At 42.8% G+C, this 18,740-nt stretch overlaps 1 protein-coding gene across 2 annotated transcripts in view; it reads left to right on the top strand.

Moving 5' to 3' along the window:
- Positions 1-25: 25 nt before the first annotated feature.
- pcsk5b (proprotein convertase subtilisin/kexin type 5b) overlaps positions 26-18,740 on the top strand; it is a 182,460-nt gene continuing 163,745 nt past the window's right edge. Inside the window, exons 1-5 of one of the 2 annotated variants that reach the window (XM_060053052.1) lie at positions 26-668; positions 5,008-5,112; positions 10,498-10,650; positions 14,572-14,715; positions 14,803-14,879. In XM_060053052.1, the coding sequence (XP_059909035.1) occupies positions 489-668; positions 5,008-5,112; positions 10,498-10,650; positions 14,572-14,715; positions 14,803-14,879 (659 nt within the window). In that variant the 5' untranslated portion in view covers positions 26-488. The remainder of the gene's footprint in view (positions 669-5,007; positions 5,113-10,497; positions 10,651-14,571; positions 14,716-14,802; positions 14,880-18,740) is intronic. The other variant, XM_060053053.1, reaches the window with a different exon arrangement.

The following is an 18,740-nucleotide window of genomic DNA, read 5'->3' as shown; positions in this document are numbered from 1 at the left end:
AGCGCGGAGGGAAACCCCGCGGGGGCTTTAGTTGGTTCTACTCTCCAGGAGTGTCGCTTGTTATTTGGGGGAGGCGCTGGAGCCATTTCACCACATGAAATCCCGATGAACGAACGACCAGCGATATCAAAGTAGTTCTGGGAGCAGAGGAATCCGCGTTAAGCTCTGGTCGACCTTCCCCCTCCGTGAACCAAACCAAACTTCAACTCTCGCGCACACGCACGCCAGGCTGAGAGCAGAACGCGAGCACCGCGTGCACATAGGACTCGAACAGAGCAAGTGAACACAGGGCTCGAACAGACATTTTTCTGGGCTCTGTTGTTACCCCTCTCGTTTTTTCTCTCCGTTTCGTGGATGTTGAACGGATATTGGGGATTCTATGATATTCTTGCTCGGTGTTCGGCGGCGAGAAGAGAAGTTTGGTTGTTTGCCTAGTCGCTGCTGGAGGAGGTGGAGGCGGGAGAAAAGTGGGGTTAAAGTGGGGGAAGATGGTGTGTGGTGCCGCTGTGAGGAGAGGCTCGCTGTTCGTCCTGGTACTTTACCTCGGGTTCGGCTCTACGCCGTGCACAGCCCGGGTCTACACCAACCACTGGGCGCTGAGGATAGCCGGGGGGCCGGACGCCGCCGACCGGATAGCGGAAAAATACGGCTATAGGAACATGGGACAGGTAAGTCACTGGAAGTAACCGTTTGATGTGTTGCTCTCCTTGTTGTTCTTCAATATATCCATCCACACTACTTGGTTATATCGCACACGGAGACAACGAGTTAAGTAACCATCTTGTTTATTTTGGGTTCTTTATTGAGCCATCAGTAGTCCTTCACTGTCATCTGTCATTTCAGTCACAATGTATTCAATTCACATCAATTCCATTTAAAGGTATACCATATTTATTTTCTCCTTGTCGAATTGTAATTTGATATTAAACCCAGAATAAACGTTGTAAACGACGAAGAGGGAAGAGAACCACACTAACCATTAACTGGTGGCCAACAGGTGTCTGGTTCAGAGTCCTTGGAGATTGTGGAGATCAACTCACTCGTGAAATTGCACAATTTATGATTTTTACATGATCCCTGTTTTAAAGTATACCCATACCAGTAATCGTATGTCTTTTTGATTTATGTGTGATTATAAATATTTAAGTTTTTCAGGATCCAGGAGTATGTCATTTGTTCTCTGATTTATTACTACTACTTCGTTTTATTGCCTACTCATTTGGTTTTATGCAAATGTGTTATTAAAAACCTAAGCCTACATTTATCGCATGTCTGTGAAGTTTTGGTTCCTATTGGTTCGCATTTTTAGTGGATGTAGAACCACCTACCTGTTCTCCTCATCTGGTTGGTCTGTCAGTTATTGCTTCATCCTGACTTACGTACAAGTCGCCATGATGTTGGCTGACTTTGATGCCCGTAAAAATAGTTCAACATTGCTGTTCGTGGCTACGTGCTGGTTTGACATGGGCCAATTGTTTAAACTTGTCTTTTTAAATGGGTCACTTGCCCTATTTTTTTGCTTTTTTTTTAATGAGACTTCTATACAACCTCACACTTGTACATTTGGAAGTTAGCCTCTTTGTTCAAGGCCCCTGGTCCAAGCCTCTTGTCTTTCCCCTTGATTCAACAGCCATTTGGTCCAAGCCTCTTGATTCTCTTGCTCCAAGCCTTTTAGGTTCTCTCGGTCGAACCCTCTTTGTTCTCTTGGTCTAACCCTCTTGGTTGAGTTCTCTTAGTTGAATCCTCTTGGTTCTCTTGGTCGAACTCTCTTGGTTCACTTGGTCGAACCCTCTTCGCTTGACCTAAGGGGCTTTGAACTTCAAGGCCCCTGGTACAAGCCACCGGTTTCAAGCCTCATGGTTCAAGCACCTTGGTCCCGACTTGTGGTTTAAGCATCTGGGTTCACTTGGTACAAGCTTCTTGGTTCTCCTGGTCGAAACCCCTTGGTCCAAGCCTCTTGTTCAAGCCTCTCAAGGGCTGATTATGGATCCACATTCACGCAACACAATGACCACGCAGACGCTTTGACGCAGTCGTGAACCTTTATGGTTCTGCGTCGGGTTTTAGTAAGCGGACCAATCACAGCCCTTGCTGCTGCGTCGCCCCTGACGGAAGGATACAATTTTTGGGAGGCGCATGTCGGGACCTTGCGGTGGTCGCAAGGAGGGTCCGCAAGGACGTAAGAGGTCCGTAACCCCCTTGAGTTGCGTGTCCGTGGGACCATAATCAGCCCTTTAGTTCTAGGCTATTGGTTCAAGCCCATACATGCTAACCTCCATGGAGAAAGTGCAGCCCAAGGGTGGGGGGCATTCTGACAGGTTGTTGTCGTGTAGCCTGGTGAACGGGTTCCTGAGCGTCCCTTTTATCCCGTCCACTCTTCAGCCCTCTTACACCCAAGGGAGTATCCCCTCCCCCTCCCCTTTACAGTACTAATGTGAGCCCCTCCTCTTCAGTAGTGCTGAGACCTCCCACTCCAACACTTCATGTCCTCATATGCATCTCAATGCCCATCGTTAGACCCTGACACGATGTGGACTGGGCCTCCACCACGTCCTGGTAAGGGGGTCATCCGCTTCCACGGACACACACACGCACACTATGACAGAAGTTTGTGGTTATGAAAGAGAATTAATGGGTTTTTAATTTTCAATTCATCATTGTTTGACATGTCCTATTTTTGCTTCGATTTTGAAGAGGGTTGGAGACCAACATTTAAAAGACCTTCCCACATCTTCCCGACCCCCTCATAGTTAAATCCCATCCAGCTGTGCCATTGCTTGATTGTACTACATCAGACCGCTAAAAGCTTCATATGCAGTGTTGACACTATAAATGCATAGTAACAATAGTTGCCATTGACCATTTCACGTATTTTCATGCAATCAATGATAAAAAGGAAAGGGAGCGGAGATGATGGGTATAAACCATAGACTTAAAAAACACAAACAAAAGAGCAAGGGAGAGAAGGAGGAGATGGAGAGAGGGATGAAAAGAGTTGGAATGGATTGATGGAATACCTGTATGAGGAATTCTGGCTAATCCTCTTAACCACAGAGCACCCTGCACAGGATAAGACACTTGCCTAAAGTGATTCTAAATCAGCTGCTTTGGCCCATGTCCAGAGGGTGATATTGCTCCTTTCCACCATAACGTCTTAATATAGATCACATCAGGGCATCCTTCCCCCCCATATCCAAAATATCAAAATCCCATTGCCATTGTTGCAGTTTGAAAGTAGTGCAGTTGTGAGCGTGGTTCAACTCTCTTCGTAGTTTATTACACATCACACTGGAGTTGCTCACAAGCCACATCCAAGCCTTTATTGTATTGCATTGCAGTCACGCTTAAGTGACTACGTGTGTGTGTTTTGTAATACCCGTAGCAGCCATGACTGCCTGATGGTGGGAGAATTGTTTGGTCTTTATAAATTATTTAATCTAATCATGGCCACCGACGGCCTGTCTGTGTGTCTCCAGGCCTCCCTCTCTCCCTCTTCGTCTTTAGACATGCTCAGTTATTTATTAGTGTTCCTATATTTTATCTGTCGGCCTATTTCTACTGCTTCTTCCAGGCTGGTCCCATTTTTACTTTTCAAATGAAATGCTTTGAAAAATAATGTTTGTTCATGGAAAGATATTTTATATTCGTAAAATGCAACTCATGCCAGCATTTTTCGGGGAATATGACCATCAGTTAGGGATGTGAATAACTCAAATATTTCATAGTCGAATAATCAGTGGGTGGTATGAACGAATAATCGATTATTTGATTTGTGGCGACATTCACATAGGCAACCATGGATAATCGGTAAGAAATCACTTAATATCTTAAACACAACTACCTGCTAAGTAATTCCAGTTAAATTGTCTGTTCAGCCTTCAAAACGAGAGCTGGTAAATTGTGAAAAAATGCATTAAACTGTAATAAGACAACGTGGTTATATGCTATGGACCTATAGTATCTGTGGTATAAAGGCTGGGACGAATTTCAAATTATAAATGTGTACACTTTATGTTGAAAGTATAGACCGTCGCGATTCCCATTTAAACGAATTGCGCGGTGATTCGGTCTTCTAAACGAGAGCTTGTAAATTGTGAAAAATGAATCAAACGGTAATCAGACAACGCGGTTATATGCTCTAGACCCTATAGTATCTGTGGTATAAAGACTGGGACGAATTTCAAATTATAAATATGTACAATGCATAATGTTAGCTCTCTGTCTCATAGCTGAGTGGAATAGAATACCTCCCGTTGCCAAGTCGTAGCTAAGGTCCGTCCTATTTACTGGAGGAGTGAACAATGTTTCTGTTGAATAAGAACCTTACGGGAGGGTAATGATTGTTACAGTAATTTGTCAAACCCTCAGGCGTTTCCAGGGAAACAAAGTTATGGCTCGTGAAAATTATATTTGGATTGTAAAACGCATGAAAATATAAATGAATGGTCTTAATTTATTTTCTTTGGCAAGTGACCATGCAATAAGCGGAATAATGCCCTTCGAGGTGTCCAACATTAGTTCTGTCCGTTAATTCTTGATTAATTGAATGGGAAAAAATTTTTTACGGCCCAAATGTTAAAATTCAACTTTCACCCTCGGGAACGAATAATCTGATATTCTGACCCATCCCTACTATCAGTAACTATTGTCAGTGTGCACTACTTGGAAATTCGATTTTAATTCATTAAGGTTAATTTCACTTGAAAGTACCCAAGATCACATAGACATTAAACATTTATCAATTTAAGTTGCCTGACTTTTAAAAGTATAATACTGCATTAACAGAAACTTTGTTCTAATGGTAGCCTTACTAAAATCTAACTTTATATTTGCGTTTCTGTCTTATTGGACTTTGGGTTACCTTTGGTGGTAATAAATAAAACATAATAAATAAAAGGATACTTGGTTGATCAGAAAAACAAAGTGGGACATGGTGGTATATGTTCTGCTGAAGCTGCTAGGCGTGCAATGCTAACCCGTGCCTTAATGGAACGCTGTGTGTTGCAGATCGGCGATCTGACGGACCTCTACCACTTCTTCCATAGCCGGACCATCAAGAGGTCGACGCTGTCCAGCCGCGGACACCATAGTTTCATTTCAATGGAACCCAAGGTATGATGACTACAGACCTGGGACATCATCCCCCTGTGAGGGGATCCCGATTTAGAGGTTTGAGGGTTAGAAAATCCAGGGTTAGGTCATAGGATCCAGGGTTAGGGTTAGAGGATCCAGATTAAGGGGCTCCGGGGTAAGGGGCTCCAGGGTTAGGGTTAGGGACTCTAGGGTTAGGGGCTACAGGGTTAGGGTTAGGGGCTTCAGGGTTAGGGTTCCCATGGTTAAGGGATCCAGGGTTAGGGGATCCAGTGTTCGGGGATCCAGGGTTAGGGTTAGGGTCTCCAGGGTAAGGGTTAGGGGCTCCGGGGTAAGGGGCTCCGGGGTAAGGGGCTCCGGGGTTAGGGTTAGGGGCCCCAGGGTTAGAGTTAGGGGCCCCAGGGTTAGAGTTAGGGGCCCCAGGGTTAGAGTTAGGGGCCCCAGGGTTAGGGGCCCCAGGGTTAGGGGCTCCAGGGTTAGGGGCTCCAGGGTAAGGGGCTCCAGGGTAAGGGGCTCCAGGGTAAGGGGCTCCAGGGTTATGGGCTCCAGGGATAGGGGCTCCAGGGATAGGGGCTCAAGGTTTAGGGTTAGGGTTCCAAGGGTTCGGGTTCCAAGGGTTGGGGTTTCCCAGGGCTAGGGGATCCAGGGTTAGGGGATCTAGGGTTAGGGTCTCCAGGGTTAGGGTTAGGGGCTCCAGGGTTAGGGTTAGAGGATCCATGTTTAGGGGCTCAAGGATAGGGGATCCAAGGTTAGGGGATCCAGGGTTAGGGGATCTAGGGTTAGGGTCTCAAGGGTCAGGGTTAGGGGCTCCAGGGTCAGGGTTAGGGGCTCCAGGGTCAGGGTAAGGGGCTCCAGGGTCAGGGTTAGGGGCTCCAGGGTTAGGGTTAGGGGCTCCAGGGTCAGGGTTAGGGGCTCCAGGGTTAGGGTTAGGGGCTCCAGGGTTGGAGGATCCAGGGTTAGGGGCTCCAGGGTTAAGGTTAGAGGATCCAGGGTTAGGGCGTTCCAGGGTTAGGGTTAGGGGCTCCAGGCTTAGGGGCTCCAGGGTCAGAGTTAGGTTTAGGGGATCCAGGGTTTATACTTGAGTATCTTTCTTACCATTTCTTCAGTTTGCCTCTCGTCCTGAAGCACCCACTCAATCAGGGCTAGACTGTATATCTGGCCTGCATTATTAATGGAAACAGGACCTGACTCCAGCCTGCCCGGTGGAGACCCTAGTCTGCTGTGATGTTTCATGTAGATAGCCAGTCCACCAGTATCCCTTTCTATGGTACCCAACAGGCTGATGTAGTCCAACAAGATACACACACACATAGTAGAAATATGGACTGGACTGATTATATCTAATTCTAACATCTAGATGCTATCTCATGACATGATCAGCATAGTAAACTCAAGCATCAAGCATGTGTTCAAGCATCTCGGGACAAGACAATCCTGCTTGTCTTCAAGATTCAAGAAAACTTTATTTATCCCCAGGGGGCAATTAAGGGTAAGGCACGTAGAGCAGACATTGCAACAATGACATTGCAAGCAGACATTGCAACATTGCCCATGTGCAATGGGCAATGAGGTTGTCTTGATGATGAACGAAACTCAAAAGCACAATTTTCATGTGGAGTCTGAACAGGCTGCAACTCGTCTTGTCATAGGTGACTAGCCTTTAGTTAATTGAACAGCTATTCTTTTCACTTATGGGTCATTTTTATTTCAGTGAGTCCCAAAGGACCACCCCCTTCCACCATCATACTATCACAGAAAGTGGCTAGATTTGTAGAAGGTGTCCAAAAGTTGCAATTTATAACATACTCGTGGACGCTAATTTTCCTCAACATACGATAATGTTAAGCCTCTGGTACAAAATTTGAACGTGTGAGTGAGTGAATTGGATTTAATTATATATTTGTCGACCGTGAGAATAAACAGGCCATAGTTTAAGTAATGGCAGTGTCAGACAAGTAGCCAATGTTGTTACACAGTTGGGGATTTTAGACTAATGACAGCTCTGCGTGTTTGCGTGTGACTCAGAGAGGTGTGGCCTCCCCAGGATGGCGCACCCTGCCATCCACATTAGTCATTGGTATGGATGTTCCCAAGGCAACACAGCCCTGATTACCGCTTGATGGCAGTTTTGGCCGTGTGCATGTGATTATCAACCCCTGGGTCAAAGGTCATGCATTGGTTGAGAAGTCGGAGAAGCTGGAGATGACATCATCAACATGCTATATCCAGTTGCTCAAAGAATCGCACACCTTTCAATGTAACATTCCTTAAAGAGCTAGTTAAAGGTCCCATGGCATGCTACTTTATGGATGCTTTTATATAGTTGTTAGTGGGCCCCTAATACAGTACTTGAAGAAGTTCAATAAATTCAGCCTGGTGCAGAATTACAGCCACTACGAGCCAGTCCCACAATGGGCTTTCCACAAACGTGCCGATTTTAGAGGCGGGTCAAGGTGGAGGGTGGGTGTGTGGCCCTGAGCAGCTTGCAGCCACGGTACCATGCACTCGTGTTTTCAGTGGATGCATCGCAATGGGAGGCACACCAGCTTTGGGCCATGTTCTGTTAATATTCTAGAACATTCCGGGTGATCTAGTGGGAGTCCTGGATCGCTTTATCTCAATAATATCTATATTATACATAGATATATTAGGGATGGGCATGATTAATTGACGATCGACTAATTGATCATTAAGAATTTCGTCAATGACGTAAATATTTCCTTGCTAAAACTAATGCTAAAAAATATCTTTTTACAATTACCATTCGTAATGTTGTTCAGCAGAGAAATAGTCAGCCAAATACGTTGATGTTGCTTAGCAACCGGACACGATTGGGTTGGTGAGTTACCGGACTACTTGCGGAGTGGTAAGAAAGACGTCAATCAGGCAAAAAATCCACTTTCCTTGACAGCGGTCCAGTTCAGTGTGCATTAAAGTACAGACGGACCAATTGCGAACTACTGCAACTGCTGATGCGATCTCTCCAAGTTAAAAAGTAGCCGCACCCACCACAAACCAATCGGAATAAGTGTATACATGTCGATTATAGCGGACATCAGCACCTCTTCTATTCCGCATGGAATTCTATTCCTATCAGACAATTGTATTCCGATTAGCCGCGTTTACATGGACATTAGATTTATAATCGGAATATATCTATTCCTATCATGCAATCCGAATGTACTGTATATATGGCATTTATTTATTTAAAACGTATGCTCAGTGTATTCTGTGTTCATATACATTTCCAAATAAAAAAATTATCCAAAAAAAAAAATATATATGGCATTTACATGTCTCGCGCATTCTCGTGTATTCCGATTGAGGCGTATATATGATAATTTTCTATTCCGATTGAGCTGTTCTTCCACTTCTAATCGGACCAGAAGTGTCCATGTAAACGCGGGAGAATTAACGATCAATTTTCATTGCATTTTGCATATAGCATATAAATAGTTCATTTTGATATAAAAATATTAATGATTAATCGAAAAATGTATCGTTAATTCTCTCGACGATTGACTAAGACAATTTAATCGAATGCCCATCCTAATATATATCATATAATATATATTATCACGGCCAAAAGCTGTGTGCGCCTCCAGACGATATTGTGAATCTCAAACGACTCAAACACAATTTTTCTGAATGGCGTGTGAGGTTTCAGAACATGGCATGATCCGTGCTAAGACACATTAAGTATTCATGGCTAACAGTGGTACTACCCCCATGAATTTTAGTGACTACCCAGAGTAACTGTAATTTCATAATTTATAACCTGAAGAAACTTCATTAAGCTGTAATTGGCATCTATTGTACGGGCATCAAAAGACCCCGGAGGCGGCCTTTTCAAACGCCAGAGCAACAAAGACACTTCACCACCGCCTGTTGTGTAGTTTGCAGCTTCGAGGACGGCATGCGACAACATTTGTAATGATTATGTGTGTTGCACAAGATTGTTATGGCCAATGGAATTTGAACGGCCTGATTTCAATTCAGTCGCATATTCTTAAAAATTACAGGGAGAGAGTTGATCAATTTGTTCCATATAAGTATGTGTGTGTGGGTCGACGAGTAAAAACCAGTCATCATGTTTTGATGAACTACCAGGAACGAAGGGTGTCCTGCGTTCTCTTTGGACAAAATTTCTTTGTCTTTTGGTCAGTTCTTTATTTTCCAGAAGGGATATCTAAAATACTCCCTCGGGCTGTTAGATGTGTTATCTAGTAGGCCTCAAATCTTTTCCCCCTTTCTTTGCGGTACAAATAACATCATGCATTCCTAAACCAACAGCATTTATCAAAGACCTATTCTACATGGGCTTGACGTCCTGCTTCAACTGCTTCTCTCATACCATGTCGAGCCCATTTAATCCCTGCCCTCTATTGGGTCCGGCTCCCCTTTTTTCCTTCCCCTCCTGAGATTGCTTCCTTTCCACTCTTTATTGCTTTCTCTTCTTCTTCTTCTTGTCTTATCTTGTCCGTGGCTCTATGGCTTCTCATCCCCCCCGGGGAAGCAGACAGGATAGTTTTGATGAAGGAGCCCAGATGATCACCCTACCGCCTTCTTGTCAGCCTTCACTTCTGCTCCCCCCCCCCACCCCACCCCTTCCTCTTCCCCTTTCCACCATTTAACGCTTATCGATGGTGTCCGCCGGTGACTGGATGCTCAGAACAACGGCAGAATCCTGCCCTTCTTGGCTGATGAAGCCGCCCTCCTGGTTGTTGGAATGGCTGCTGCTGCGTTAACCATTTCTTTCAACACAGGTACACTTGCCATCATTGCCAAATGGACCTTACAGCATATACTTTATTTTTATTTTTAATTTAGTTTAATCTCTCATAAGACCCCATATCTACAATTTTGAAGTCAATTAAATCAGTGTGTTTCTCTGGCCACAGTGTCTTTCATGAATCAGTATCAATATTGCAATACACATAGATAGATTGAGAGATGTGTTGATTTCAGTTTGAAACCTGGGCCAGAAGGGACACACGGGCATGCACTCACGTGTGCCGTTTCAGATTATAATTGTTCAAGTATTCCTCCAAAGAGTTATTCATGACATGACAGGTTGGTTGATATACATGACAGAAAGATGTTCAATCCAAACATTTGTCTGTTATAAATTTCTGTGAGCAGGGACATTGCCTTTGAAGGCAGTACATCCTGGCAACGAACCGCTGTGATTGGCCATGCAGCTCAGGGAAAAATCATTGGGGATTAATTACTTTGCAGCCACTCTAGAATCAAAGCAACAGTGATTGCTCGGAAACTTGTTTGCGGAAGCTCCACCTGGTGATTGAGATGACTGTAGGATGTGGTGGCACAGCGGGCCGAGCTAATGGCCGGTTCTCGTGTGTTTGGCTGGACTGGATCTAGCAGTGAGTTTCTTGGTGTGTTCAGGTGGAGTGGATCCAACAGCAGGTGGTGAAGAGAAGGATCAAGAGGGATTACAAGCAGGTCCCTCCCCTTTCCCTCACAAGCCCAGCCAACTCCAGTCCAGCCCAAAACAACATCTTCTATAATGACGGAAAGTGGAACAGTATGTGGTATATTGTAAGTATGTAACAAAGCACCTGATCTAGCTATGGGTATAATGTAGCCCCTCATTTAACCATGAATATAATGTAGCCCCTCATTTAACCATGAATATAATGTAGCCCCTGATTTATCATGAATATTATGTAGCCCCTGATCTAGCTATGAATATAATGTAGCCCCTAATTTAACCATGAATATAATGTAGTCCCTAATTTAACCATGAATATAATATAGGACCACTTTTCTTATAACCATGAATAATTAATGTAGTACTTGTTTTCCTTTTAATCATGAACATGAGTTATATAGGAACGGTTCTGTAAATATATTACCGGAATCCAACAAAATCCAGTTTCACAAACTCTCATGCCCCTGAGATCAGTGTGTCGGCAAATATTCTTCTGTCAATAGTTAACTGGGAGTAGATAAGTCACAACACTTTGACCTCACACTAGGCCATCTGTACCGTGCCCAAGTCCATTTGAAACCTGTTCCATACTCAAGTACGATTGCCCCCCCCCCCCCGCTGTGCCGCTGGCCTGTGCTTACACTAGGCAATCTCAACTGGGCTCGAGTACGGTTGCCTCTTGTACCTACGTCATCACCAAGCTTCCGATGCTTAGAACAACAAAGAGAGCACAATTGATACTTTACTGACTTTGTTGCTTATTTGGAGCCATTCTACTCAGATACAGCCCTCCCTCACTGAGTGTTTTTACACTGCCAAATAGGCCGTTTTATCCATGCCTTTTTCGCAGCACGGTCCGCGTTTACACTCCCTGAGGTAAATTGCCTGCTTGAGCTAGAACCCCAATTTACCCTCCCGAACCCTGCACACATTGGTGGTTTATTGGGTTTCATTCTGTTTTAAATGCGACGGCTCCGAGGTTCCAGAGGGGGACGGGGGACGACTTGGTTAGTGGGAACTAGTTCTAGAACTGCTGATCATGTGAGAGAAGGCGACGCAGTCGTATTAAACAAAGACGTTGAAAGATGGTGCGATCTACGAGAGAGACGCAGAGGAACTGTCCTTACAGGGCTTTTGTCTGGTCAGAAAAATAAAGAATATGCTGGCGTTTTTGCACTTGTAATTAATCGCGTTTGTAGCCTACACTCAGACGTGAACTTATTCTTGTCTTCATTCATCAAAAAATAAAAACATTTGCAATTATGTAAATTATTCTAAAGAGGTCTAGACTCCGTGCGCAGCCCCGCCTTCGCCAGTGAACCAAGAAACCACGATTTAACCATGAATACCGTGAACGACGGGGGAATTTTGATCAAAAACTCAACTTCACTATCGCACCAACGTGAACCCACTCGTAAACTGCTTGCAACCAAGCTTATTGTTTAATGGGAAGAAAGGGTTGCATGGATTATGCGTCATCCAGTTTAGGTTGCGTAGCCGTACGTGTGCGTGTGTCGGCTCTTTAGGATCTGTACCGTGGCCTGAGCACACCTCTCCTAAGTGTGCTCAGGCCACGGAATTGAACTGTATTTCAGTAAGGTTGGCGTGCTCACACTAGCCAATTGGTCTAGACTTTAGGGGCGCAGAGGTGTCAAACGGACTTGGGCACGGTACAGATGGCCTAGTGTGAGTGCGCCCTCAGTCTCCATGTCTCTTTCTCTCTCTACTCCCGCGGTGTGTCTCGCGGTGTGAGAAGGCAGAAGCGCGATATGCCCTTTCTAACTCTTCGGTCAAATTGTCCGATTGAAATTTGCTAATAATTTGTCTAAATAATAGTCTGCCGACAGCGCCCCCTCCTATCGATGCCGTAAATATGTGACGAGATGCCCTCTCTGTGATCACAGCTCTCCGTGGCTACGGAGGATTGCATTTCTCCACAGCCGTCGAAGTCCTCATATGCGATATGAACGACATTTATCCAGAGTGGGCCAAGCGCGAAAAAAATTGCCTGTGTGATCCTGTCTCTATTGTTTTGTGTGATTTGACTGGCAGTTTGTCTGCTTATAGGTCGGAATGAAGCGGCCACCGATTATTGACAGGATGGGTACTTTATTCTACCGGACTCGTTCGCTTCTTCACTAGACACACGCGCTACCGCTCGCTCTCCTCGCTCGTCCACTCACTCGCTGACGTCACTCACACACGCATACGCACACTGCCATTCTCCCGCACACACATATGCTACTCGTATATGGCAAGCCGAATTGACATTTATTAACTAAGTTTGACTATCCGGAATTTACATTGTAGATATCAACAACTTCATTCAAGATATCTGTTACGTAGTTGTGACTAGTCGAAACGACAGTTAGAGATATCTGTGACGTAGTTTTGACTAGTCTAAACGATAGTTAGAGATATCTGTAATTCAGTTTTGACTAGGCGAAACTGAATTACAGATATCTGCAATGACTTCACGGAAAACGACATTCAACTCGTCACACATCTTAAATGACAATTGCAGATATCTGTAATTCAGTTTCGCCTAGGCAGAATGAAAGTTAAAGATATCTCAAACGTCATTTGAGTGTTGGGCATTACGTTTTAGATATCCAGAAATACGTAATTTCCCCTTGCCGCCATAATCAAAGAAGAAGTGGGTTCATTTCCGAATGGAATAAGAAAGGAGCAGTCATGGCGTTGGCTGTGATCGAAAAGATCACGAGAAAATATGGAGCGATGTAATCAGTGAATTGTGTGAATGATGATTGAACAAGGAGCTGCTCCGCTCCCGCTTAAAGTAAACGGTCCTATAATTTGTCATTACAGATATCTGAAACGTCATTACAGATATCTGAAACGTCATTTCGCCTAGTCAAAACTCGAATTCAAGATATCTATAATTCAGTTTCGCCTAGGCAGAATGAAAGTTAAAGATATCTACAATTGTAGATATCTCTAATCAAAATTCCTTTCAAGATATCTATAACTTGATAATAGATATCTACAACGTCATTTTGACTAGTCGTAACTCTAGTTAGAGATATCTACAACGTCATTTTGACTAGTCGTAACTCCAGTTAGAGATATCTACAACTTCATTTCGCCTAGTCAAAACTTAATTTAAGATATCTGAAAAGGGACATGTAGATATCTTGAATTGAGGTGAATTAAAGATATCTTGAACTGGAATTATGACTAGTCAGAATCAAATTGTAGATATCTCAAACTGGAATTACAGATATCTACAATTCAGTTGCAGATATCCGTAATTCACAAAGTGGATATCCACAACTGAATTGTAGATATCCGCAATGAGAAACCCCATAGACATGAATGGCGAAAATGACGTAATTTCGCCTAGGAGGAATGTCTTTGTGGATATCTGAAATGACAATTGCGGATAGGAGGAATGTAGTTGCGGATATCCGAAATGTTAGTTTTGACTAGGCGAGACTGAATTGCAGATATCTGCAATGTAATTTCCGGATAGTCAAACTTAGTTAATAAATGACAATTCGGCTTGCCATAACTCGTAACACTATGCCTCGTTATTGCGACGTTCATGTTTTTCCTCATCTATTGAAAGTTAGGCTATTAAACATGTTGCATTCTATAGGGCCTGATTATGTCATTATTTAAGCTACATAGCCTAATAAGAAGCGCTAATAAGGATATTTGAATAAACCAACCAAACAGTTAAAGGGGCCCTATTATGCCTACCAGCAAAAAGCATCCTCCAACTGCAATCTTTGGTTATTTCTTTATTAATTTAGCTATACTTTATTAGTATTCTTTCGGTTCAAATCTGTTCAGTGTTCCAAATTATTTGTTATTAAATGTTACATTAAGATAATTGGTATTTAAGTGTTGTTTAAATAAAATGCTTTTTAAATTTAAAAGAATCGTGGGATGTATCGAACCGTGGGTCAAAAATCGTGATACAAAACGAATCGTGAATTTGTGTATCGTTACAGCCCTACTGGTCAGAGTGTTTAATGTTCCTCTGCCTCCCTTCTGTATCTCAGCACTGTAACGATGACGTGCACAACTGCCAGTCAGACATGAACATCATGGGGGCGTGGAAGAGGGGCTACACGGGGAAGGACGTGGTGGTCACCATCCTGGACGACGGCATCGAGCACAACCACCCAGACCTCCTCCACAACTACGTGAGTGTGTGAGTGTGGAGGGGGAGAGCGAATGTGTGGGTGTTCAGATTTCGGGCATAGCTGTAATTTTGACCTTTGACCTTTTAGGACCCGCAGGCCAGCTTTGACGTCAACGGTAACGACATGGACCCCATGCCCCGCTACGACGCCAGCAACGAAAACAAGTAGGACTGTCTACATCCAGTCTGTCTGTCTACGTACTAGTCTGTCTATGTCCATAGCAGTCCGTCTGTCTACGTCCAGTCTGTCTTTCTACGTACATGTCAGTCGGCCTACGTACCAGTCTGTCTACGTCCAAACCTGTCTGTCTGAATACATCCATACCTGTCTTTCTCTCTAAAAGTCCATACCTGTCTGTCCGTCTGTCAGGCTATGACCATATCTATCTGTGTCTGCGTCCATACATTTCTATCCGTCATTCTATCTTTGTCTTCATCAATACCTCTCTCTCGGTCTGTCATACATCCATATCTGTCGGTCTATTTCTATGTCTCTTTACGTCCGTACCTGTCTGTCTATGTTTCAATTGAGTGTTTTGGTTTACCTCTCAGGTCTGAAATTAAACCAAACTTCTATTACATTGATTGTGTCTCATCCCATGTTGTATATTATCAATCAAGATAGAATAGTTGTTCAACTGTATACATTTGCTTGCATGTGTGATGTGTGTATCTTGGTGCAGAAGTGTAGCACAAGCTGAGGTCAAGGTTGGTACACATCCGTAAGTCGCAGGGTAGCCAAGTGTCTCAGTATCACGTACATGGGCTGTGTCTGCTATAGTTGGTTGGGTTTGATTCCCTGAGAAAACATTCACATCTAAATTCCTCTAATCATCATAACAGATTCTACTTGTGTTTTCTGCCATCCTCAAATTTGTGTCTCTCTCTCTCTCAACGTTTTAAGGCATTTATACACATGAGAAAGCATTCATGTGAGACATCTTTAGAAAGATTATATTCTCCACAAAAGACAATTCCAACCCCAAACAAAATAAAAAACATTTAACAATATGTGTTATTAGGGGGCCAATGGGTGGAGGCAACCTATTGTAATTGTTGGTTTTAATATTCCGCCACGTTTGACTCACACATTCTAAACTGCTTGCACGCTTTTAATGAAACTTCCTACAGCTCTAGAGGCTGACTCAAGATTAACAGAGAACAAATATTACACTGATTGGCCCATGGTGGCGCTATAGCAATCAACCGAAAATGCAAACCTTGAACTATATATATTTTAGAGCTGTCAAGCGATTAAAATATTTGATCGTGATTAATCGCATTAATGTCATAGTTAACTCACGATTAATCGCAAATTATTTTTCTATGCTAAATATCCCTTGATTTCTTTGTCCCATTAATTCTTCTCATTTTAATTCTCTTATCAACATGGTGAAGTGCATCGGCTTGCCTTGTGCAAATGATTTTTTATTGATAACAACATTGGCATATACTGATCAAAACAGGACGATACAAAAAAAGAGCCTATAGTGCAATTAAACGACTGCTTTGAGCAAATGTCATTTGAACATAGCAGTCAGGCTACTGCTTCTTTGTTTTGAGCCAAAGAAAAAAAAAAAATAGATATTTTGAATAAAAGATTTGCTTTAATCGCGCGTTAAAAAAAATGTACGCCGTTAAAATTGGTTTGCGTTAACGCTCTGTGTGTGTGTGTGTGTGTGTGTGTGTGTGTGTGTGTGTGTGTGTGTGTGTGTGTGTGTGTGTGTGTGTGTGTGTGTGTGTGTGTGTGTGTGTGTGTGTGTGTGTGTGTGTGTGTGTGTGTTAGGGGTGTAACGGTACACAAAAATCTCGCTTCGGTACGTACCTCGGTTTTGAGGTCACGGTTCGGTTCATTTTCGGTACTGTAAGAAATCAAAATGCTAAAAATAAATGTGCTGCATAACATGTGCTTCAAGTTGTTCATAACACATTTTTGTGCTTTTTACAATAGGAACATTAGACAATACAAAGCTAGAATTCTGCTCAAAAATATAAAGATTCTGAAATGTAGGAATAAAAATAAATAACATTGGCTCAGACTGTTTTTTTTTTAAAAATATATTATCTAATGTGCAACAATGAACAATTGCAACACTAAACAGTTTCAAGTTGTTACTCAGATTAAATAACATGAATAAGGCTCAGACTGTTTCTTTAAAAACAAATCTATTCTCAATCTAATGTGCAATAATGAACAATTGCAACACTAAATAGTTTCAAGTTGTTGCTCAGATTAATTTTTACTCCCCCCCCCCAATCTTTAGCCCTGATGACTTTCACTCAATTGTTGGCCAGAAAAATCTCCTTATCCACATTATCTGCAGGATAATAATACCCAAAATTTGAGTGTACATACGATGTACCCTGCATGTTACTCCCGTATACCACAATGCAATGCGGTCGTGTTTTTCCGGAGGAGAAGAAGATGCTGAATAACCGCGAATACTAATATATTTAATGGAGTCTCCGGCTTTCGTTTAGAAATGTCAACAATTTATTTGGGATTTAACATAGAATATTTAACATTCAAAATTAATTTAATAAAAACTTGAACAAGGAAATGTAACATTCATCATCAATACAACCTCCAGCTTTCCTCGTGAGTGCCCGGTTTGTAGTAGTGTCCGAATTCTCGTTTGTTCGTTCCCTAAATAGTGCAATATATCATGATCACTATATAGGGAATAGTGTGTGAGTGAATAGGGAACGATTTCGAACACAGCTACGGTGTGCGCAACTGTGCATCTATCTATCTCGTGACCCCTTTTGACTTATAGTCTTGAAACTTTGTTCACACATGCATATCCTCATGGTGAACAAATCTGCCTCTGGAACCTATGACTTTCTTAAGATAGATTTACGGCCATCTTTAATTTTGTCGAAACAATAAATTCCCTAAGGATCCCAGGTTCTTTGACCTAGACAATTTTTTTTAGCACATATCATCAATAGACCACTGTCATCGATCTGACATAAAGGGAAGCCTATACAATAAAAATTAAAGCACAAAGGATCCATTAACTTCTAAAAAAGGGTGTTTAAAACGCGGTAATACTTATATCAACATCAAGCTGGACTCCTATGAGCTTGAGTCAAATACAAAAGTATACAGAATACATTTCTGAATAAGATGCAGTCCCTTATTTTCAGTTAGGTCATGGCACAGAGATGGGCTCTGACTAAAATTGTTCCGACTGCTGAACTGCTCAAGTAAGTTGAAGTCGATTGACAAATCAACATGGCTGCCAGAGGCTCAATATCGTCAAAATTGTATTTATCGCCAAATAGCAAGGTTAACTTATCCCAATCATCATCAAACTTGGTGTAGTCAAAGGCACAAGGGTCAAGTTGAACCTTCTCAAATTGTAACCAGATCGGACGATAGGGGGAACGATGGCAATTAACTGAAAATGTTAACTTTGGACAGCGATATTTCCTGACCCCTTCCATGTATTGTCATGAAAACCTGTAGAAATTTTCCTCTCCTCATTTTGAGCAAATTTCCTAGGGAACCCAGAACCTGTAACGTTATGGACGCTGGGCCATCAAATTAGCCCAATCAGTGTTGGGTGCTAAAAGGCGAGGTTAACTTAGGTCAATCATCACCAAACGTGGTGCACTTAAAGAAGCATAAGTCAAGGCTAAAGTTAATCAAAATGGGACTATAGGGGGCACTAAAGCAATCAGAAAACTTTATAGACTCATCACTCCTCAGCCTTTTGACGTGCGGTCATTGAAGTTTGTACGCCCATCATCAGATAAAAGCGGAGGCTATTCCAGCATTGTAAACCATATGCAAACAAAACATTTCTATACGGTCTGCGTCACGGTATTAATGATCTATCAGGGTCTGTATGGTCTGCGTCAGGGTCTTAATGAAGACACATAAAATGCTGCTTGCAGCTTTAATGGATTTTATAACTGCACATGCACAGCAAAAGGAGGGTTGAAAACCATATCAAATGAAAGCTGACGCTGACTCTTGGGTCCTGTTTACACGAGGACGCTTGCAGGTAAAAACGACTT

This window comes from Gadus macrocephalus, chromosome 6, assembly GCF_031168955.1.
Source record: "Gadus macrocephalus chromosome 6, ASM3116895v1".
NCBI classification, from domain to species: domain Eukaryota; kingdom Metazoa; phylum Chordata; class Actinopteri; order Gadiformes; family Gadidae; genus Gadus; species Gadus macrocephalus.
The sequence above is the reverse complement of the archived record's forward strand: the minus strand, read 5'-3'. Positions and strand labels throughout refer to the sequence as shown.